A 24,682-nucleotide genomic window follows, 5' to 3' on the forward strand; every position below is an offset into this window, starting at 1 on the left:
CGGTTCAAGCACCCACTTTGAACGCCTTCAAGATGCATTTGGATGCTTATCTTGCTGGGATCCTATGATCCCTGCTGACTTCCTGCCCCTGGGGCAGGGGGTTGGAGTCGATGATCCTCCAGGGTCCCTTCCAGCCCAAATGTCTATGAAATCTATTCACTAGGGCTGTGTGAAGCTTCGATCCCTGATTCAGTTTGGCGGAGATTCAGCCCAATTCAGTGGCCGAATCTCGGAATCTGAATTGAATCAGGAGACCCTTCAATTTCTCCAAATCGAATTAGAACCCTCTGAATTGATTTGGAGGGATTCAGCGGTTTGGACATAGACACAGCTTTAAATGGTTTTTTTACGTACCTCAAGGTACCAGGCAGCTTGTAAATGCTGAGATGTTGGAGCAGATGGAGTGTCCCATAGGAGTTCCCAGCATGCTCAGCAGCAGACTTGGAAGTGGACCAGAAGCACTTCCAAGTGCTTCTGGTCCACTTCTGGGTCTGCTGGGGAGCATGCAGGGGGCGGCCCCCTGCAACTCCCCAAGCTCAGCAACTGGTGCCTCCTGGGTCTGGGGGGACACCTGTGGTCCTTCTGCGACTGATCACCAGGCCGGGAGGGTGTGGGGGGCTCCCTAGCACGCTCCCTGGTAGACCACTTCCGGGCTCGCCACCAAGGATGTGGGGGCCACCCCCCCCCGGCGCTTCTGTGGGGCACTCCATCCACCCCAGCATCGCAGCATTCACGAGCCATGCCTGGTACTTCATGGTATGTAGAAAAAAACATTTAAAGCTGTGTCTATGGTGAATCGAATCTTCAGATTTGGATTTAACTGAATCAAATTGGGGACAGTGATCCCAATCAATGAAGTGAATCACTATCCCCGATTCAAGCCAAATCCAAATTGAATATGGCCCATTTCGCGCACCCTTTCTATTCACCACATAGCATCACACCAATATTGTTTATGCTTTGTGCTGGCACCTTAGTTACATACTAAATATATAATGTAAAAGACCTTAAAATAATCTCTGTATGTAAACAAGTGGACTTTTTTTCTGTTTCTTTTTAGACTGTCTCCATAGGTTAGGAGCTGGACAAAGAGGTCTTTCCCATAAAAACATTACCTTTCATCCTTTGCTATAACGTTAATCAAAGACTTTTCATGAGGAATGGGATTTTCATAGGAGCCTAAGAAAGTTCATTAGGTACCTAGGTCCAGTTAAATATCAGGAGTAGTTGGCACTGAGTTCTTTTTAGGTCGATCTTGGAAAAACCTAGCAATGGGTGTCAAACAGCTTGTTTTCAGAGGCAGTTTTAAGTTTGCTCCCATTTCTTCATGTTAGGTAGCCCTTTTATTCCACTGTTCTGATCTCATTTTATTGAGTGCCTTTAGCTGCAGTTAAGTGGTAGAAGAATAGTAGTGAGGCATTGGGTACTTTCTAGGTGCTTTGTGGCTTGCAAAATGTTTGTGCCAGAAAGAAGAAATTTCACTGACTCTGGTGTAAGCGAGGAATAACTTGGTAGACTGAAGAAGAGAATTAGACTTAAAGTGTTTAGCATAGTTAATGTCTTAATGATTTTTTTTATAATTGATGAATAGTAGGAAATAAAATAATAGTAAGAAGCATTTTTGTAGTGCTTTCTAATTTTGTGGGTTACAAATGCTTCCACTCAAATTAAGAAGGATTTTCTATAATTCATGAAAAGGCTGATTTGAAAATTGAAGTAATATGAACTACATTTCTTTAAAATTCTTAGAATTGACTATGATAATTGACCATGCTGGACTGGGGTTTGTTTTGAACCAGAAATCAGAGCACTGGAATCAGTAATTATATTAAGTCAGCTATTTGACTGGTAGATTTGGTATTGTACAATTAGAAATATCCAAAGCATTTGAATTTGTTAAAAAGTTAAGTTGTGAACAATTTGTTTTGTAAGAGAAGACATACAAAAAGCATATGCCAATATTTTTACCCAGAATCCAATAAAAGATTTTCAAATTATTACCATATGTGTGTAGGAGTTGCTTTGTACTATAAAGTTATTTTAGATACCAGAATAATTTGTTTCATATTTTGAGTTCCTCACTATTAAAGTGTCCCTTCAAGTCTAGCATTACTTTGACTGTAGCATGATGTATAGTAAAATGGTCTACAATAAAAGAAATTTTAACAAGTAATTGAAATTGCAGATTGTGTGCAAAATGTGCCAAATGAAGTAATGGCATTTGCAGGGATAATGTTTGAGAGCGGTAGCTGTGGGGAAACTGCTATAAAAACTATTAAATACAAACCCCAGATTTAAACAGCTTTTAAAGGCCTGAGAAAATAAAACAATCTCACTGGACGACTAACATTCCAACAGAGAAATTAATACATCATAATTCATTTGGTACAACTTGATTGTTACATCCTTTTCATATCAGTTCACCCACCAACGCATGAAAGAAATGAGAGAAATCCTTAAGGCAGCTTTCATGCATGTGTGTATATTTTATTTTAAATAACTAAGAAACCACCATAGACTTTAAGAACTAGCAGGAGCATGAAGCCGTTACAAAAAGCCAACAGAAACAAATGAAGAATATTACTTGTTATGCTGATTTCCTGAAACAACCTTTGTCTCTTGCGCCTATTTGTCTCTTGAGCCACAGCAGCTTTAAAGAACTTACTGGCTGGAAGAGCAGCTAGAATGGCCATAGATTTTATCTCAAGGCAGACTCTTTGGTTCATATTTTCAGAAGAGTTTTAAAATTGGTGTCAGTTTCCTATGTCCTCTCTTTTGGAGTGCCAAAATGTAGTCGTGAAGGAAAATTTATGGTAGGCTACATATGTGTGTGTGTGTGTGTTTACTGAGAAGTATGTTTTGTTTGAGCAAATTAGCTACAGATCCAAGTGTCTGATTGTCACACAAATATTCATAGGGAGACCTACACTTGCACAGGTTGATTTTGAACATAATATACTTGACATTATGATACAGCTTCATTAATAATGATAAAGCTGTGATGACTCTCACAAGCTGAAGGTTGTTTAATGCATTAGTACTTGATCATTAATCCTTCTTCTAGATAATTCTTTTCAGTCTTCCTCCTCCTTGTCTTTTTTTTCTTCCCCAATGGATTTATACCTTCACTTACAGATTGAGGAGTTGGTTCAGATTTGTTGCTAGAAACTCTCTAACTGTTATGCTCTGTCAGCAGTTTGCTGGTTTTGGTAGAATAAGCTAGCAATTCAGTTCTGCTTACCCGTTTTTTCTATACCTTTGAATTTATATTTGTTTTAGTGTAGAAGTAATTTTTTTCTTCCATTTGGGTCAAGTGTTTGGCAGCATGGTAGCTTCAGCTCCTGCATCTGCTCTTTCAGTGATTCTTTTCTGGGAATTGTGTCCCCTTACGCGGGCATGGCAGATCATCCTTCAAATGTTTGGCTAAGTTGAGCAGTATTCCATATGTGAGGTGGCATTTGTGAGCTCTGCAGGAAGTTGGTTCTGCCCTGATTATTCATAGCAGTTGACCCCCCTGCACTGCCATGGCACATAGCCCAGAATCAGATCGGCATATTGAGGCCCCCCTCACACACACACATTACCTTAAGTGAGTGTATTTCTAACAAACACACTTGGAGAAATTTTCAGAATGAGGAAGACACTATCCTGCCCATCTCCTTTGTTGTCCCCTCCCATTAAGGAAGATTTGCTGGGGAGCGTTCATGGTACTCTTATTAGCTTCATTGTATATCCTCAACTCTTCAGTATGTCAGGATGTACTTAGAAGCCCGTTATTGTAAAGTGTTCTCTCCAGTTTGTGTCAATCCTGTTTCCTTCTGCCCAGTGACCCCTCCCCCCATCTCCTTCAGGAAATGGGGCTGACATGGCAACAGTGAAATGGGAATTTCACTGTTATCAACTACTCTGGGTCTGTTAAGGGTAGGAGCTTTATCAGGTTCTTAACTAGCTCTACATTTGAGTATAAGGACACTTAATGACAGTCTATATCCAGATTAGAGGTATGTGAGGATTCCACTTTCCATGAAACCCCACCATTGTGGGACTGCAAGAGGCATGAGTTAGAAATCCCTATCCATGTTCAAAATGACTTGCGATTCACTGAGTAAAGCCACGTTTGGTAAAGGCTCTTTATAATACTTACCTGAATGCTAGGGTAGGTGGCCTGTCTGGCTTGTACACACTAGATGCAAACTATTTTCTCAAACTTAAGTAGTCAGATCATGCCCTTCCTCAGCTGAGTATCTCTGATTAGGATATGTAGTGTGCTACCTCTCCCTGTAAATAAGTGAGGGAGTACTGCACACATGACTGGAAAAGGTATGCAGAACTTTTCCAGGATAGGCAGCCAGCTTATTAAGGAGATCCTACAGGATGGCAACTGGCTTATAATTTGGAAATATCCTTCTTCCTTGAAGGGAGCTATCTAGCATCCTCTCCTGATATAGATGACTATAAGGAAGTTGTTAAACTTATGAATAACAATCAGTCATCCTAAAGGGTTATATTATGCATTCTCATACGTGAGGAGCAGTTAGGGAAGCCTTAGAATAGGGGTTTCAACCTTTTTTAGTCAAGTACTAAAAAAGTACTGATACTCCCCCTCTGTGTGACTTTGGTCAGGCCACAGTTGGAGTACTGCGTCCAGTACTGGGCGTTGCACTTCAAGAGGGATGTGGCCAGCCTGGAGAGGGTTCAGAGGGCCACCCGCTTGGTGAGAGGGCAGCAGGACAGGCCCTATGAGGAGAGACTGAGGGACCTGAACCTGTTCAGTCTCAGCAAGAGGAGGCTGAGGGGGGACCTGGTGGCTGCCTACAAACTCATCAGGGGAGATCAACAGCAAATAGGTAGAGCCATTTTCTCCCCAGTACCACGTGGGACGACGAGGAACAATGGTAATAAGCTGATGGAGAATAGGTTTAGGGTAGAGATCAGAAGGCAATTTTTTAAGTTAGTGTGGCCAAAATCTGGAACCGACTTCCCAGGGAAGTGGTCCTCGCCCCTACTTTGGGCAAATTCAAAAGGAGGTTGGATGATCACCTGTCTGGGTTCTTGTGAACCCAGGATTCATTCCTGCCTGTGGCAGGGGGCCAGGCTAGATGATCTGTTCAGGTCCCTCCTGACCCTAGCTACTATGAAACTATAAGTACTCCTGGTGGCTGGACACCAAGGGGCAGGGGTGGCGTGGCAGGTAGCAGTGGCATATGGCCAGGTGCTGAGCAGGGACGATGTGTGGGTGGGTGGGGAGGGAGTGCCACTGCCTCCCAGGAGCTGAGCTGAGGCAGGGTGGGAAAGCTCACCTGGCTGGAGTGAGGGCAGGAGTGCCCCTCTGTGGGGTGAGGAAGCTCATTGGGCTGGTGTGTGGCAGCAGTGGCTACCATGTGCAAGCTTTCCTGCCCTGCAGCGGGGTGCCTGTGGCCCTGCTCCTTGGAGGCAGTGGTGCTCCATCCCCGCCTGCCTGCACGTACCTCCTAGGACTGGTCCAAGTACTCCAAGGAGTATGCGTGCCCCCAGTTGACATCCCCTGCCTTAAAATAATGGTTCCCAACCTTTTGGCTCTGAGGGCTGGATGAGCGGTGCCCGATTGATCCACAGGCTGGATCCTGTCCTTGGGCATAATCTGGTGCATGATGCTAGTGTTGCTGAGGCCTGGAGTGCTGGATTTCTGTGTCCAGTTCTGGACACTGCAGTTCAAGTCGGGTATGGACAACCTGGAGAGGGTCCATAGAAGAGCCGCTCGTCTGATTAGAGGCCTGCAGGGAAGGCCCTACAAGGAAAGGCTAAGGGACATTAACCTCTTCAGCTTCTCCAAGAGAAGGCTGAGAGGGGACCTTATGGCAGCGTACAAATTCATAAGGGGAGAGCAACATGAAGTAGGCAACAATCTGTTTACTAGGGCACCCCCTGGAACAACAAGGAACAATAACCATAAGCTACTGGAGAGAAGTTTTAGACTGGACATTAGAAAAAGGTTCTTCACCGTCAGGGTGGCCAGGATCTGGAATGGGCTTCCAAGGGAGGTGTTGCTCACCCCATCTTTGGGGGGTCTTCAAGAGGAGACTGGACAGGCACCTGCCTGGGATCACATGACCCCAGGTTTGGTGACCGTTTTCTTACCTGCTAGGGTCAGGGGGTTTGACTAGATGGCACGCTGAGGTCCCTTCCGACCCTCAAATCTATTAATCTAATCTGGTTACTTGGGGCCTGGAAATTTGGCACTGGCAGTGCTAATTGCCGCTAGTTTCCTTTCACCAAATTTTTCAACCTCTAGGGAGTCCTGCAGGCCAGATGAGATGTCTCCATTGTTACATCTGGCGTACAGGCCAGGGGTTGAGAACACCCTTGCCATAGAGAAATTTCTTGCTGAGGTAACAAAAAGAGAGGACTCAATCATTGCTGCCAAGGCTAGAACCATAATGCATTGCACTCACTAATCAACACCAAGATTATTCAAGAAAAAATAACTTTGTAAACCTAGAAACCCAGTGAAGTGGTAATCTGGGACAGAAGCTCTAAGGAAACCTAGTTAATTTTTCTTCTAAACTAACAAAATCCTTCACATGACAAAAACAAAAGGAGGGTTGAGAGTACCAACAGTTCCCATAGGAGATTCTTTTGTGACTCAGTCTCAGCATCCAGCTTATTAAGAACTGGCTAGTAGTGGTAAAAGTAAGGCACACATTTCATGTTACATTCTAAGACATTGTGCCATTCAGTGCACTGTTCAGAGAAATAGGCAGGTTTGTAGCTGGGCACCTGCTAGGCAAAGTGTCATATCCAGGAATTCAAAAGTCATAAAGAACTTCAGAGTCCAGAACAAAGAAGTGCTCCCCCACGGGTAAAAGCAAATGTGGCTTTGGCTATAATTTTACCATCATGGTAGTGCTTTGCACCTGAACTTTTTGATCTTTGCATAGGTCTTTCTAGGTAGTAGTAATCTGTAGCCAGTTTCCACCAGTCATGAAGGTTTCCAGTGCTATGTAGAATCTTTGTCCCAAATGTGTATGATAACATACTTACCTGAATTGCTTGTAAAGAGAGATGCCTGCTATATTGCAAAATTAGGTGTCCTCAGATTGCATATAAATACCCTTTCGTGGGCAAGTAAGTACAAAGAGGATGCTGATAGCCAACCTATTTTTTTTATTTTCAGTACAGAAGCCGGTGGGGAGCATGCTTAAAAACTTACAAGTCACTTCAGTTGATTGTGGCGGCTCTGTTAAAGGTGTGTGAGCCAAACCAAATTCCTGGCAAAAATGTGGCTACGTGTACTTAGTTTAGTGTCCTGCTTGTGACTGTAATGAATAAGTAAATGCAGGAATTTGCACAGGTAAACAATTATTGTGCTCAGAGGAAACACCATCCTTGTTAAGTGCTTTCTTTACAATTGGGATCCTTTCCTTTCCTTTGTTGTGTCCTTGTGGCAAGGTATTTAGAGGAATGATGTCAGTGTTTGTCTCTTCCAAAGCCAGTGAGCGAGTAACCAGGAGTCAGAGAAGGGGAAAACTGGAATCTACTTCGTATGCTGCCACTGCTGCCGCCACTTTAGACTTGCTGGACAGTAGATAAATCTGTACTGAACTGGTCTATGGAGAAGACCAAGCCTCTTGAACTAGGGTGTCCTTGACTGGGGGAGACATATAGTTAATAATGAGGATGCTAGAAGAGGAGTGTAGTTCACCACGGCTTCTCCAGTGGCTTCAGATTAAGTTTGTATCTGTACAGAACTCCACTAGAAAATGTTATTCATTCCTTTGGTAATATTTACATTTGTGGCATAAGATGATATGCATAACTTCATACGAGTAGGCATATAAGAGTAGGTGCTCAAAATTAGTTTTCAAGTATACAGTTTACAATTTTTTAAGCAATTTCTGAAAAAGAAAAAAAATGAGGAGGAGGCATGAGCTTTGACTCAATGAAATCTTCTAGGAAGGCTTTGCTATTCTAATGGAATGGTGCATTCGCCTTGGTTATCCAAGCAGATCTTTTGTACGTAGGGAACAAACTGAAACTTTTTGGTCTCTACAAAAAATCATTTATGACAGGGCCTATTGAAGAGAGATCCAAGACTGACATTGGAACATACTTCTGCAGGTCAGGGCTGTGCTTTCTTAGCATGATATTAAAAACAAAAATAGAAAAAAAGTAAAACAAACCCCCGAAAGTTTATAATGCTCAACCATTTTAAAAGCAGGATAGAAACTAGTTTAGTGTTATCTTATACTAGCAGAAAATACTCTTCTTTATTTGATACAATTTGAGAAGTTTTCTGTCTACTTACGACAACTTTCAAATTAAGCAAAATGGGTGGCAGCTTTCATTTACTTGTTAGTTATTTAAAATAGGCAGTAGCTAGGGCAATCCCATCAATACCTTTTGGACTCAAAGAAAGGAAACTGTCTGTGGGGGAGCAATAGAAACCAGGATGCGTTCTTTCTTCCCTGCACATGTGGCCTTTCAGAAACAAATGGAAGGAGGAGGAGTTAGTTAGAGTCTAGAGCTGGCACAGCAGTTGCATAAAGAGCCAAAGTTAGGACCTAGGAGACTGCTTACTGCAATTTTCACTGTTGACAGTCTTTCCACTGATTGGCTGCTTGTTCCAACAGGTGGTGCTCTCTGCTCCTTTCTTTCATCTATCCAACCCTCCCCCCATGTCAATTAACCTCATTTGAAAGGATATAAATAACAAGGGAATCAGTGGAACTAATGTGTTGTCGGGCACAATTTTTTTTTCTTTCCTTATTATACTTCTTTCCGGTACTTGTGTCGGGCTTATTTATATTTAAGAGTTCTTTTGGACTGGATTGTATAGTCTGTTTTTTCCAGGGCCTGGCTTATAGCCACTGCTTTAATAAACATAATTAAAAACAATAAAATGGGGATAACAATGTGAATATAAAATAATTTTTCTTTCTTTGGTCAGATAATCAGACAGAAACTTTAGGAAAAAATACAGTTAAAATAGCAGACGTTTTTGAATGGACAGCATGAAGAGCATCCATATTGAACTGTGTAACTGATGTAAAGGGTGTAATTTCCTAATATCTTAATAAGCTTTTTGTCTCTCTTTATGTAGAGATATGAAAGGTCTAATAGTTACTCTCAGTGACAGTGGGCACCTTCAGTGTTCCTACCTTGGAACCGATCCTTCTGTGTTCCAGGCACCTAAAGTTGAATCTAGAGAAATAAACTATGAAGAGCTGGACAGAGAAATGAAAGAACTTCAGAAGATCATCAAGGAGGCCACAAAAACACAAGGTACTCTCGCTCTTTACAGAGCTGTACAAAGTTGCCACCACTTTGCTCTTATTTAGTTAGGTCTTTTCCATACTTCAAAAAGTTACTATACTTTTAACATACTTACAGCCCATAGGGAACATACTATTTAATAAATTCCAGTTAAAGGTTTTTGTTGCTGCTTGATTATAGGTGAGGAAACAAAGCCATACACTCTGTGGCTCTTGGATGCATAGGGTATTATAGTTTTCATCATGTCTGCTGGAACTTGCAAGCATTCCGCTGTTCCAGATCACAGAGCATGCTCGTACTATCATTCAGAGAAAAAATCTGATAGTGTAGTTGTTTATTTAAAAAGCTGAGAACATTTTAGTAATTTCACAAAAAGCAGTTTAATGTACTTTTCAGGCTTCAGAAAGAGAACTTAGCAACATTTGTTTTATTTTTTTATTTCAAATGGGGTCTTTACTTTCATGTAATTAACAAAAAATGAACTGTTTAAAGTAGCTTTTTTTGTTACTTTTAAAAAAAAGAGTAATACTTGAATATGGTAAAGGAGTTATTGGATGTACTGCACCCTACTAAATAAATAATTATTTCAAACTGAAATATACATGCACTCAATTTGAAAGTTTGCAAACTGTTCTTTCCTGATTATATTATTTGTTCAGTTTTTAAGTAATATGATGGTCTTGTATGGTGAATCTCACAAGAATTAAGTTTTACTGGGGAACTGTGAAAAAGACAATTCTGTTAGGTGAAAGGCATTAATTTAAAACCCTGTCCTAGGAGCAGTTAAATATACTGTTAAAAATAATTAAAGAAACAGTTCCCGCTTTTTATGTGAAAATACATGATAAAGCAGGTAGGAAAATAAAAGCAGGACACAAGTGGAAGCCAAAGAAAATAAGAAATAAAATCAGTCTTACTCCTTGGTATTTGCACGGGGCTGAATATATGCAGTTTGATTCAACTGAAGTTTGAAAATTGTATTTAATTTTTTGACCCTTACTACCAGCAGTGTTTTCTGCTTCTTTTGAAAACTATAAAGCCAGTAATCAGTTATTAAAGCTGTATGTGCTTCCAAAATTACAGTAAAGCAACTTGTATTTCTTACTGCAGATAGAAGGTCAGTGGACAGATACTGTATTTGTTTTTTCAGTGTACATTATGCCAAGAACATGGGTGAAATAAAAGAGAGCGTGAAACCGCGACTCTGCTATTCTTTATTCCTTTTCTTATATAAATGTATATAAGATTTTACATGTGTGGATCTTTTGGAATTGATAAGTTGCCTGTGATTTTTTTTGACGTGAATTTTGAAATGAATGAGTTCTTTAATTTGTTCTGCAAAGTCACAGTCGTCTTCTACAAGCTGACTTCTTTCTGGAAAAAAAAATACATGTTAAGATTTTGGGTTAGATTGAATTAGTTCAAAATCTTAGTTGAAGTTTTTCAGAAAAACCCTTTTAAAGGAGGAACCTTTATTTGGCGTTACATAAATGCATTTCAGTTTTGGATTTTATAGGTTTATGTTATGTTTTTCCTCAAATTCTTAAAGTAACTTGCACTTGGGGCTGGTTGATTACCAAAACTCTAGAACACAGGTCACCATTGAGTTACTGTCTAGATGGGTGGATCTGGGATTTTGAAAAGGGGGGTGCAGATGGTATGGTGCATCGACATTCAGTCTAAGATTGAAGCAAAAACCAATATAACTTAATTGGACCATGCATTATTTTGTTATATGTTAAGTATAGAACTGTACAGTACAACTATACAGCTGGTCCAATAAACACCTCACAAAATCCTTGCCTTAGGAACTGTAAGTAACAACATGACCGATTAAGATCTTTAAGGTACGCGACTACGACAAGTATGGCAGGAGTGTAGTGAAGAAAGCAGCAGAGATGCATGGCTCTGGAAGGCCTTAAAATGAGCCTTTAAAGACAGGCCAAGGCTTTTACTGCTGCAGTTCTCTGTGCTGCTGCAGGGGGGTTGTGGCACTGAGCTGGCCCTGCGTGGAGAAGAACTGAATTCTACACAGCATAGCTCAGGACAAGGTAATACTTAACTCATTCCGGGCTGGGTATTGTGCTCCCTTATTGCAGCAGCCTTGTTAGCCGGTGGAAAAGAGGGGAGAGAGGGGGGAAGGACAGGAAGGATGGATGGGATTTTCTCCACCTACCCTAGCTCCATGCCATTTAAGCCATTTCCTGATGGCTCTGGTGCTAGCAATTTGCTACTTCACTGAAGCATCTTTACTGGACAGGTAGAAGGAGGAGGCGATAGGACTTTCTCCCAGAGCAGCATGTGCCCTGGATCTCAGGAGCCCAGGCTTTGTTTGGTGCAAGCAGTTTGCTACCTAGGGCAGCAGCTAGGCTTGCTGGCCACCGGAAAGAGAATGGGTTTGTCCACTGATGCAGTGCCCTGGCACCCAGGAGCCTGTCCTAGGACTCACCCTGTCTTTGCCATTCCCTGTTTGCTGGCAGCAGCCTTCCTGGCCATGTAGAGGGGACGGGGAAGAGGGGATGGGACTTTCCTCACCTGCCCTAGCTCCTGGAAGCCTAAATTAGGGCTCCACACCACTTACCCAGTCCCTGTTGACTCTGGTGCTTCATCATAGCAGCTGTGCTGGTCAGGGGGAAGAGGGAATGGGACTTTTTCTGGAGCAACATGTGCTCAGGAGCTCAGCTGCCCCCATTCTCTGCTGGCTTCAGTGCAGGTAGCTTGGTAAGGCAGCCACTGTGTTGGCAGGGCCACATGAAGGGGAGGAGCAGAAGCAGCAGTGCCTTGTCTTTGAGGAGTCTGGCTTATGGCTCTGCACAGTTTACCTGTACCCCAGCCCCTTTTAATCTCCCCATCTGGCTTCTGTGGGGCTTTTCTTTGCTGTTTTGCTTCTCCAGACTCCAGCAGGTCAGGCTTCCTCAGTGTAGCTGCTGAGAGAGTGAAGAAGGAATCAAAATGGGGTGCATCCACACCAGTGCAACTCCTCTGGATCCTACCCCTGGCTAGTTATACAATCTTTAAGCAAAACTGAACCATTAGGCTTCTGTCTGTGGTTTTCTGTGACTAAGGGTCTTAACATCTATAATGACGTGTCCTTAAAAAGAGGATTTTTCATGTTTAAGTTCAACATCTACATATGGAAGGTATGTAGGATTAGATCATTTAAAAATGTAGATCAGCTTTTTCCATGAAAGTGTTGTCCTTCTGTCCAGCAGCAAACATTACATTGTTGAAATTTAAGTGTTTTATTTATTTTTGACTCAAAGGCTTTACATTTTAAGCTGATGAAAATTTTTTCACTATCGTGTTATTTCCTTAACTGTTACATGGTAACCATTTGGATGGTTCAGGTGATAGAGAGAGAGCCTTTTGCATCTAGGGAACCAGTTCAAATTAGCATCCCCACTGTAGTGATAGAAAGTTAATTCCATCTGCCCATTATGTTCTGGATTTGTGGTCTCAGTCTAGGTTTATGTGTTTTTGTTTTTTATACTCTGTTTTATTCAGGCAAGTATAGAAACAAAGCTCCAATGCTGAAGTAATACACAGGAATTGCATGAGGATGGGTTTATTGAATATTTACAAAAGAAATAATATACAACAGTAACTTATATCATCATCAATGTAACATTTATATATTATAATATTCAAACAATATGGCTCAAGATACTGGCTTGCTGGCTGGCAAATATATACCCCCCCACATATTTACTCTAATCTAAGATGACCCCATAATAATTAGATTCTACAGATTGAAAATTTATAAATTTGTTATAATTTTCAACGTATAGAATATAATTATTGGGGGCATTGTCTTTCATTCATCTTCCCCACCACTGTGGGGGCAGGTAATATGGAGAGGTCAAACAGCTTGCTACCTGCTTGTGTATGCCCCCCTCTAATCTTGAGCCCCACCTTCCCCCTCTGCCTTTGCTCCCCCTTCTTCCCTTCCCTCCCAGCATCTGTTCCCCCCCACCTTCCACCTTGATCTGTGCCAGCAGGCTCTGTCTTCATTGTAGTCTGGGGCACTGAGCACAGCCCTAGCCCAGTCCCCATAGAGGCTGTGTAGCCTGCACTGCTGCTACAGCACCAGGCTAGGTCCACGCTCAGCTGTAATGTGGGTGGAGCCTGCTGGCACGGACTAAGGATAAGCTGAGGGGGGAAGAAGAGGGGCAGGTAGGGGAGCAGAGACTGTGTGGTGGTAGGGGGGAGATGGTGGGGTTCAGAAACAGCTGCAGGGGGTAGGGGATGGGACAGTGGCTGCAGTTATGGCCTCTGGGTAGTGGTTGAAGCCCAAACCACAGCAGGTACCTGCATTCCTCCTCCCCCACACCTGCCTTTGTACTCAATTCTAAGACAAGCGGCCTTTCTCCTATGTTAAACATGGAGAAAGCCTTATCTTAAAATCCAGTAAACATGGTTGGGAGAGGGGGTGGTTATAATATATTATAAAATAAAAGTGGTAACTGACTTCATGTTTTACATTATAAGAAAATAAAGCGTATCTAGGTTATGTTTAATCTACTTTATATACCTACAGTGCTGTTTTGGTTTCTGTGCTTCTTTAATGCATTATTGCTCTAAAATTAACTTTATTTACTAAAGCTTCCCTGCCTTCCCCTCCATTATTTACCTAGTTCAATTTCCCTCCTATTTGGATCACCAAGTGATCATTTTTTCTGTACCGTTACCCGTTCCTAAAATGTGGAGAATTCACCCTTAGGTGGAAAGATGCATTCAATCCCTTCATACCTGACTGGTGACCTCCTTCATGAGAACTTCCTGACTTCAACCCTAGGGGAGTTACGCCACTATATTATATTTTCTCAATATACAAACACAATCCTATTTTGGGAAGAAATAAAAATAAAAAATATTCTTATCATGGAGTATAATTAAGTATCAGAGGTCTTGGATCTCCAGGGCTGGGAGCCAGGGGCTGGAGGCTGTACACCAGGGCCCAGTCTGCCATGTTGGTGCTAGGTGCAGGTCCAGGTATTGCGGTGCAGGTCTAGGTATTTGACAGTGGGGACTTGGGAAGAGAAAGAGCTTTAATTGCGTGGCTTCCAGAGCTGTGATAATTAGTGCTGCCATCATCCTGTCTCCCCTGCCCCCCAAACTGCTGGATGCATGAGAAGTCCTTTTCTTCACATATAAACCACGCCCCAATTATGCCCAGCTGGTTTTGGGGGAAAGATGCAGGTTATGTGTGACAAAATATAGTATAGTTTGTTTCTACTTTCTAAAGGGAGTTTTGTAGAGCCATATTTCAGGATTCCCCCAGTCTTTTCCCAGGTTACACTATGTACTCCTTCCCATCCCTTTGCCTTCTGCTTTTAGTCTTGGGAGTATATCTTTATTTCCCCATTTTCCTACTTTATTTCCGTTCCCAGCATTGCTGTTTTATTTTATATTTCCTGCCTTGTGATATTCTGCTTTCCATTCTTTTTCTTTTCTTCTCCCTCATGCTTTTATTGAGTTCTACTCAAATCCTTTGGAATATTCCTAGTTTTGTGACTTCCAAACTCTTTGTCCTTGTACTTTGGTATCCTTTTGGAGAGGTTAACAGTTGGCCTTTTAGTATTATGTTAGTTTCTTGCTGTCTATGTTCATCTCAGGCTAAGACTTCAGGGTGTTTTTTTCCATTAAGTTTAGTTTCTCATGGATTTGAAAGTTGTTTTCTCTCTTCTAATGGACTGTTCTTTTTGAGGTGCAAAGGTAAGTTTAAAAGAAAAACCCCATATGTATCTTTTACTAATTCTCTGAGAGATGCTGTAATTTCATGAAGCTCCTTCCTTCTCCGTAACGTTGCCTGTGATGAATCTTGAAACACCACCTCCTACACATGTGCACTGAGCATGCTGTGATGTGCTCAAGCAGCCTCGTTTGTCACCACTGACAGAATGGCGGCAGCGTGCTTTGAAATAAAACACATTTGATGAGCTTCAGTTCAGGGCGCCCCACCGCCATTTTTTCAGTGTGGGGATGCACGGTGACACTGTTGCATGTGATGCACAGGAGCTTTTAATTAGTGTGACTTGTTAATTAAAAGTGCCTGGCGCTGCATTTTTTACCACATGTAAAAATGCCCTTGTATTTTATATCCTCCCAGGATAGGATCAGGAGTTTGTCTAAGGTTCTTCAGAATCTGCTGCTTTTGTTCAGAACAGGGTAGTAGTATGTCACTTGTTTTATTTGAATTGCTGGGGCGGTTGGGAGGGGTGGAGGGAGTGTAGAGAGCTGTGTGTGCTTGGTCTACAAGGATTTTTGCCTCTTTTTAAACTGCAGGAAGGAGTGAAATGCCTGCTTTAACTGTTCTGCTGTATCTTTTTTCCACACCTTCTGGGAGTTCTTTTATTCTTATTTCTTTTCTCGCTATATTCTATGATCTGTTTTCTCTGCAAGCTCCTTATCTCCCCCCCCCCCCCAATTATCTTAATTTTATTTTGAAGTTTTACTGCTGATTGCAGGTTTTCCTCTGCTTTATCTCCTGGTCTGTGAACCTGTTTTGTTTCTCTGCTTTATTTTATTAAACTGTGCCTCTGTAGAGGATTTTAAAATGCCTTTCTGAGATTAAGTCCTCTCTGGTCAAAGGGGCTTTTTTTCCTTTGTCCTATGCTTTGCCTGTTGTGCTTTCCCCTGTGGCAGTCATCTTTGATTCAGCAGACGTTGTGTGTTGTTCCAAATGAGGATCCTCCAGTGAGAGTCTTCTGGAGAAGTAGCTTTTCAAATTAATCCTTTTACATAGGAGAAATGCCTTTTCAGAGTTGAGGGGAGAGGTTGGTCAGGAATCATGTTTTTTTGTGGATTACGCTGTTTCTTCCATGGAGGTCTAGCTTTAGGCAGCCATCTGCTCCAATTACATCATGTGACCCTCCCTCAGTCCAGTTTCTAATGCAGAGGTAACAAGTTTTGTCATAGGTAATTGGCACCAGGAAGCATGTCAGTCAGCTAAAGGAATGAACAGTTTTCTTGTCTTGTGACCACTTGCACAACCAAGTTTAAATAATGTTGGTAGGAAAGGTAGGAAAACATTAGGGAAATTTCCAAATGTTGTATTTTTTATTTTGTGGATGGAAAGGGCTCCCATATGACCTCTTTCATACTCATCCAAAAATGAAAAAGAAAAGAAGTAAGCGGTGAAATGCATGTCAGCGCTGATAAAATGGTGGTGACATGCTTTTGAACTAAACTTGGAGGTGCTTTGGTTCAAAAGTTCGCTACCGCCACTTTCTGTGCACTGACGCACATTTTGCCATGTGTACAACTGCACACAGTGCAGTGCAGTTGGCTTCAGCTTGTGTGTGGAGTTGACTTGATTAGTTGAGTCTGCTCCAAAGTGGCGGATCTCCGATGTGTTGCTGGAAAAAAAAAGTGTATAAATGCCCAAGGCGTTACATTTTCGGAGTTGTTGTCAATGAGCCTTCACTGGGGCCACTGGCTGAAATATTTCTATCTATAAGATGGGGGAAGAAGATCCTAGTAAAGGGATCCAGGCTTAAGTAAATGGATGTTATTTTAATTTCTAGCATTGCTGTTGCAGTTTCTGGTACACTTTTTTCTTTGTTTCAAAATGTGGTAAATAATAACATTTATTTAATGTCTACTCAATAACTTAGTGGTGTGTGAATTTTTATAAATTTCTTTTCACACTCCTCTTAATATATTGGCATATTGTTTTTTAAATTAAGAATTTGTAGTTCATAAACTGCAGCATGCCCACAGAGAAATACTGTTGGGCTTCACGGTGTCATAGGAAAGTAGGGCTGAAAGGAACCTCAGGGGGTCATCTAGTCAGAGCCCCCTGCTTAAAGCAGGATCTTTCCAGGCTAAAACATCTCAGCCAAATGTCTGCCTAACCTTGTCTTGAAAGTTGCCAGGAATGGAAATTCCACAGTTTCTCTAGGTAGCCTGCTCCAATGCTTTACAACCCTCATAGTCAGAAAGTCCAACTTAAATTTCCTCTGCTGCAGTTTCCTAGTCCTGTCCCTTGCAGTCATAGAGAAGGGCAATCTCCATCTTCTTCATAATCACCCTTCAGGTATTTGAAGACTGTTATTAAATCCTCCTTCAGCCTTCTCTTCCCTAGACTAAATAACTGGATCACTTTTGGTTTTTCCTCATAAGTCATGCTTCCCAGACTTCTAATGATTTTTGTCATTCTCTTCTGAACTCTTCCCAATCTCTCTATATCCTTCTTGAAGTGTGGGGCCCAGAACTGGACATAGTACTACAGGTGATTCCTTACCAGTGTTCAATGTACTGGAAAAATCACTTCCTTTGCTTTACAAGCAACACTTCTGTTAATATAACCTGGTATGCTGTTGGGTTTTATTTCAAGAGCATACTGTTGGTTCATATTCAGTTTGTCCGCAGTAGTAATCTCTAGGTCCTTCTCTGCAGTACCGTAGCCTTGCAGTACCATAACCTGTTCCCAGGTACAGGACTTTGCACTGGTCCTTGTTGATTTTCATCTGGTTGATCACTGGCTATTTTTCCAGTCTATCCAGGTCATTCAGGATACAAGTCCTATCCTCCAGAATGTCTGTAGCTACACCTGAATGGCTGTCATCCAGGAATTTGCTAAGCATGCACGCAATCTCATTGTTCAGCTCTAGGGTTGGTTATTTAAATGGATCAAATAAAGCTTGGTTAATTTACCAGTCAAATATTGGTAAAATTATTTTTAAAAATTGCCAATAGGTCCAAATAATACACAGGAAGAGCACAAATTTTTCATTAAGAAATGTGTCAAAAACAATAAAGATAATATTTCTGTCAAGGAAATGTAAAAAAAAAAAAAAAAAGGTAGGGTTTTTTGTAAAATTGTTACAATCTTTGACTGGTCAAAAAATATGCAGTCAGCTGACTGGTCAATTGATAATATTTGACTGGTCAATTGACTGGCTTGCCAGCCCTGCTCAAATCATTGCAGATGTTGAAAAATATCATACACTTGTTACCTCCTCCCAGCTAGAATTTGAGCCACTAGTGACTATCATTGAACTATACATTGAACATGATCCAAATAATTTTATATCCACTTTAGACTATGATACTCTAATCTTCATTTCAAACCTGTATTTCATGTAATCTTTATGTTTATATAGTACACAGAACTCTGCTTGATAGGAGATAGTTAACTTTATGCTGGGGATGTCACTACTGATATCTACATTTTTGCTGCTGGTTCTTCCCTTGCTCGTCCCATCTAAATGGGGTTGCTCTTATGGATCCTGGCTATCTTCCAGCTTTGGTTTTACCTATCTTCTTCCAACTCCTTCTCTCTCATGTCCCTCTTCACTGTATCTTTCTATCTCGTCTTTGGTTTTCCTCTTAGAATCATAGAACGTTAGAAAATTAAGGTTGGAAGGGACCTCGGGCACTCCACTTGATACTGTCAGCCAAGTAGACGTTAAGCCATTGATTACTATCCTCTGAGCCTGATGCTCCAGCCAGTTTTCTATCCATCTTACAGTCCATTCATCCAGCCCATTCTTCCTTAGCTTGCCTGCAAGAATGTTGTGGGAGAGTGTATATTAAAAGCCTTGCAAAAATAGAGGTATACTACATCTACTGGTCTCCCTGCATCCAGAAAGCCAGCCATCTCATAGAAGGCAGTCAAGTTGCTTAGGCATGACTTCCCCTTGGTGAATCCATGCTGACTGTTCCTAATCACCTTTTTCTCTTCCAAATGCTTAGAAATGGATTCTTTGAGGATGTACTCCATGATTTTTCCAGGGACTAAGGTGAGACTAACTAGTTTGTAGTTCCCTGGGTCCTCTTTTTTTTTTTTCTTATATATGAGCACTATGTTTGCCCTTTTCCAGTCATCTGGGACCTCTCTTGATTGCCATGCTTTTTCAGAGATGATGGTCAGCAGCTCTTCAGTCTCATCAGCCCACTCCTTCAGCACCCTTGGGTGCATCCCATCTGGCCCCATGGACTTCTAGATGTCCAGCTTTTCTAAATAGTCCCTAAATTGTTCCTTTGCTGTTGTTGACTGCTCACCTCCTCCCCCAACTGGACTACCAGGTACAGTAGTCTGGGAGCTGACCTTGCCTGTGAAGACTGAGGTGAAAAAGAAATTGAGCACTTGAGCGTTTTCTGCATTTTCTGTCACAAGGTTGCCTCCCCCATTCAGTAAGGGACCCACACTTTCCTGATCTTTCTCTTGCTACTGACATACTTGTGGAAACCCTTGTTGTTACCCTTCACATCCCTTGCTAACTACAACTCCAGTTGCGCTTTGGCCTTCCTGGCTTAATGCCTGCATGCCTGAGCAATGCTCTTATAGTCCTCCCTAGTTATTTGTCCACGTTTTCGCTTCTTATAAGCTTCCTTTTTGGTATTTAGTTTGATGAAGAGTTCCCTGCTAAGCCAAGTTGGTCTTGTGTCATACTTGCTAGTTTTCCTGTAAACTGGGGTGTTTGTTCCTGCACTCTCAGCAAGGCTTTTTTAAAGTACAGCTGCTCTTCTGGACTCCTCTCCCCCTCAGACTGGGTTGCCAAGGAATCCTGCCCATGAATATCCTGAGTGAGTCAAAGTCTGCTTTTCTGAAGTCCAGGGTCCTTTGTTACTCTCCATCCTTCCTTTCCTTAGGATCCTGAACTTCATCAACTTGTGGTCACTGCTGCCTAAGTTGCTATCCAGTACTACGTTCCCCACCAATTCATCCCTGTTTGTGAGCAGCAGGTCAAGAAGAGCATGGCCCCTAGTTGGCCGCTCCAGCACTTGCACCAGAAAGTTGTCCCCAACACTCTCCAAAAACCTCCTGGATTGCTTGTGCACTGCTGTATTGTTAAGGTAATTGAAGTCCCTCCTGAAAACCAGGGCTTGTGACTGGAAAATTTCTGCTAGCTGGCTGAAGAAAGCCTCATCCACTACTTCCTCCTGGTCTGGCAGTCTGTAGCAGACATTCACTATAACATCACCCTTGTTGCTCTCCCCTCTAACCTTCATCCAAAGACTTTCAACAGGCCTATCTTCAGTTTCATACTGGAGCTCTGAGCAATCATATGGTTCTTTTATATAAAAGTGCAACTTCTTCTGTTTTTCTTCTTGTTGTGCTTCCTGAACAGTTTGTACCCATTGATGACAGTGCTGCAGTCATGTGAACTATCCCACCAAGTCTCTATTATTCTAATCACGTCATAGTTCTCTGACTGTGTGAGGAGTTCCAGTTCTTCCTGCTGGTTTCCCAGGCTCCATGCATTCATGTCCAGGCACCTAAGGTAACTAGTCAATTGCCCTGATTTCTCAGAAAGTATGAGAACACCTATGCTTTTGTCCCCCCTCCTGCTTGCTCTTTCTCAAGGCTTCCCACTTACCTCAGGGCTTTGGTTTCCTCCCTGGCAAACCTATTTTAAAGCCCTTTTCAGTAGGTTAGTGAGCCTGTCTGCAAAGATGCTCATCCCTCTCTTTGTCAGGTGGATCCCATCCCTTCTCAGCAGTCTGTGTTCTTGGAACATCTCATGGTCGAAGAAGCCAAAGCCTTGCTCTTGACACCACCTATGCAGCCAGGTATTGATCTGCAGGATGCACCTGTTCCTACCCAGGCCCTTTCCCTTGACTGGAGAACATCACCTGAGCCCCAGACCCCTTCACCCTTGCACCCAGAGCCCTGTAGTTTTTATCTGCTCAGGGTCTCCCCTGGCAGTATCATTTGTGCCCACATGGATGAGCAACATGGGATAATAGAGTCTTGGTAATCCCTCCATAACATTTTGAATCTGGGCTCCAGGCAACAGCAGTCTTCCCAAGTCAACAGGTTAGGTTGGCAGATGGCTCCCTCCATCCTCTGCAGAAGACAGTATCCAAAAACCACCACCTGTCACTTCTTAGTGGTAGTAGTTTCAGTCATTCCCACCTTGGTGATTCTTGGCCTTTCCTCCTCCAGCAGCGGAACATGTTCCTCCCTTTGTGTTGTTAGGGCTGCATATCTGTTCTCCAAACAAATGGGTGGAGGTGAAGATTTAAGCTTGCTGCCAGGTCACAAGTTTCCAGCTTCCACCCTCCTGGGAGTCTGTCCTTTCTCTTGTCTAGTGCTGCTTCTGGCAGTTCTTCCTCAGTGCTGGAGGTCTCCAGTATCAAATCAATGAAGTCCTCATGGTGGAGGATGCTTCAGAGCCTCACCACCTCCTCCTGTAGCTTTCTTGTCTGTTCTCTGAGAGACACCACCAGGAGGCACCGCTTACACCACAGGTGCCCTCCAACCTGGTTGTCATTGCAAAGAACCTGCAAGCCGCAGTCCCCACAGTGCCAAACCCTGACCTGGGTGGAAGCCTCAATGGTGAGTGGTCCTGCCTACACAGAAACCTCACAGGTGCAAGCAGAGGGAATGGCTGGGGCTCTGTCATTGTAACGTCCTCCAGCCATTTTCCTGGGACTCTTAATTTGCCTTTTCTTTCTGCCTGCCCTTCTTCCAAGTACACCTTCTCTAGAGAGGTCTCCTGGAAGCTGGCCGGTTTACTGCTCATTGGCCCCCAAAAGTGCCGTTTTTTCTGCTTCCTTACACCAAGCTGAAAGGCTGTCCCCTCAAAAGGGATTGGGGAAGGGGGCGCAAACTGACTTGTGAACTGACCTGTGAACTGACCTATTTGCAGCCCCTGTTTGCTGGCTCCCTGATTGCTCAGGGAGTTTCCTTTTATACCCTGCTGAGCCTGGACTGGCTCTGCCTTGTTAGGGTTTCTGTCAGGCCTAGGCAGCTATTACTCATCATTGAGCAATCAGTTAACTAGCAGTATTCCCAGCTTCTCAGGGCACATGCCCCAAACACACATAGCCCACCAAACAAACACTGAGGAAACCAAAGGCACAGGCAGCTCTGGATCACTTACGTTCCCTGGGCAGGATCTGGTGCCTGGCTTCTCTTCCTCTTCCTCCCAGCAAACTGCCTGCAAACTGCTTACCTTATTTGCAGCCCTTGTTCGCTGGCTCTTTGGTTGCTAGCTCTTCCCCTTCTCCTGGTAGTGACATTCTGGTAACTTCTTTTCTTACATATTCCTCCACACTCCTTTGAACATACCCATACATGCCACTTTTCTCTCTTGAATGTTTTAGATGCTTCTACTTCCTTCACTGATCCTCTGATGCAAGTATTCCTCACTTTATCCATCTTTATCACTCCACACATCCATCAGAGCATTCTCATCTCTGTCACGTTAAGTCTCCTTTCTTGAGTTTTTTTTCAGGGGCCATGTCTCTGCTCTGTACAATAGTGTACACGTATCTTGTAGACTTTCTTCTTCAGCTTCACTGATACTTGCCTGTTGCATGATATTCCTGTTGCCATTTCCATTTTGTCCACCCTGCTGTTATATGATGGTTTAACTCTGTTTAACTCTGCATTCTGCTGAATGCTTGACCCCAGATACTTGAACTTGTCAACTTCTTTAACATGTTTCTCATTGATTATCACATTTGCAACCTCAGGTACCTCAGATAAATCAGAGTGCATATATTCTGTTTTGGATTAACTAATCTTCATTCCTCTTCCCTCCTACACTTCTTTCCATTGGTCCAATCCAACTTGCATTTCCTCTAGACTCTTAACACAAATGACCACATCATCCACAAACATCATGGGCATTTATAAGCATGCACTGGGCGACTGGGGGAGGTGTTTTACTTAGAGCGGCTCTGAGAGTGGCATGCGTATCTGTGTCCCCATGCTGGAAAATGCCAGCAGGTGTGTTTTAACTGAACCTGCCATCATTTTTCAGTAGGGGAATGCTGATATACATGATGCTGGAGTCTGCGGGAGGGCAGTAATTACCATGCTCCAGCAGACTTGATTAATCATTTCGGAGCAGATTAATCAAGTCTGCTCTGACATGCTGTAATTACAAGATATATTGCAAAGTCTGCTATCTTTTCCTCTATGGATTGAGCTCTCCAGATTTGTATCCCTGCAAGGATCCCCTCTCATAGCCATCTCTACTTTGCCCACCATGCCAATTGAGTTCCTGCCTCCCCCGCAACAATGACTACTTCACTGTCTGGCACCTGTTGCATCACATCATCCACCTTTTCTCAGAAATTCTTCTTCTCTGCTGGACTTCCTACTTGTGAGGCATACATGCTTATCAGTTGGCCTCCATTGTCCAGTTTCATTCTCGTGAACCTGCCATTCTTCCTTTCAACTTTCAAAACCTTGTCTTTTAATTCTTTGCACAGGATGATCCTGGTTCTGTTTCTTTTTCTGTCTCCACTGCTATAGAAGAGTTTAAATCCTCCTGCAATCTCTCTCACTTTGATTCCTTTCCACTTTGTTTCCTGGACACATGCAATGCATACATTCATCTGTTCCAAGGAGTCTGCCAGTACCCCACTTCTCCGTGTCATACTCCCCATGTTGAGTGTCACAACTCTCAAATCCTTTCTTTGGGCTAGCTTTTTTGGCTGCATTTGCCATTGCCCATTTCCCACAGAATCCAGGCATTGATCCTGCATGTCACCTATGGGGTATGCCCTAGCTACATTTGTTTGTTGGATCTGCATCATGATGATTTGGCAGAGGTTTTTACAGCTGGATGCTCTTCCTTTATCTGGGCTTGGGACTGGCATTGGATTGGTAGAATTGCTCATCTATGGCAGAGTTGATGTCTACATTTTTGCTGATGCATTTTTTTTCTTCAGGTACCAATTTGGAGACAGTCTAAACTCAAAAATGCATCTTGGTCACGCTGTACACCATTCTCCATAGAAAATCTTTTTAGGACTGTAGGTATATTCAGTCATTTAAAGTAGGGTTGATTGCTTTTTTTTTTTCTTTGCAGATATTTTGCCCAAATCTGAGGATGATGATTTGAAAGTCACAGCAGAAGTTTCATTTCACCTGGATGCAATATCTGTAGGTAGATTTTTTTTAAAGGAGAGTTTTAATGTAGAAAATGATATTTTTTTCTGAAGCTTTTGTTCTTATTCATATTCTACTCTGTAACACCATTTTATTTTAGTGTACTTAATTACTGAATCTTTACCCTATATTCAGACTACCATGTAGCCCTTATAAAAATTCTTGTGAAAATCTTTTGGGGTCAGTCTCTGCTCAGTCAAAGCTAGCTTTGTCAACCAGGGACCTCCATTCCCCTCTCTAATCACCCCCTAACAGTCACTGCCACCAGAACTCCCCCTCTCTGCCCCCCCAACACACGCACGCATGCACACACTCCCCCTCTTCAGGTGAGCCAGAGAATCTAGAGTGTTTCTGCCTGTGAAGCCACAATGCTGTTTCTATTAGATTAACACAGGGAAAGTAACGTTCGGGCTTTATGCTTAGTAATGTTCTGTAGGAATGATCAGTGGGTACAGAACAGAGTAATCTGGGGCACAGACAGATTTTCATAGTAAGGGTTGCTGTGTAGATCTTGAAAAGAATTGTTTAAGCATAAAGGGGTGTGTGTGTGTGTGTGTGTGTGTGTGTGTGTGT

The 24,682-nt window shown here is 42.6% G+C and overlaps 1 protein-coding gene across 8 annotated transcripts in view; it reads left to right on the forward strand.

Moving 5' to 3' along the window:
* BBS9 (Bardet-Biedl syndrome 9) overlaps positions 1-24,682 on the forward strand; it is a 479,447-nt gene that overhangs the window by 96,136 nt on the left and 358,629 nt on the right. For all 8 annotated transcript variants that reach the window (XR_002101810.1, XM_019538477.1, XM_019538430.1 and 5 more), the window contains 2 exons: positions 9,080-9,261; positions 24,030-24,103. Coding sequence is in view for 7 of the 8 variants with exons in the window: in XM_019538477.1 (XP_019394022.1) it covers positions 9,080-9,261; positions 24,030-24,103 (256 nt within the window). In the remaining variant the exon portion in view is untranslated. The remainder of the gene's footprint in view (positions 1-9,079; positions 9,262-24,029; positions 24,104-24,682) is intronic.

The sequence above is a fragment of the Crocodylus porosus genome, unplaced genomic scaffold, assembly GCF_001723895.1.
Source record: "Crocodylus porosus isolate Cpor-Errol unplaced genomic scaffold, CroPor_comp1, whole genome shotgun sequence".
Lineage (NCBI taxonomy): Eukaryota > Metazoa > Chordata > Crocodylia > Crocodylidae > Crocodylus > Crocodylus porosus.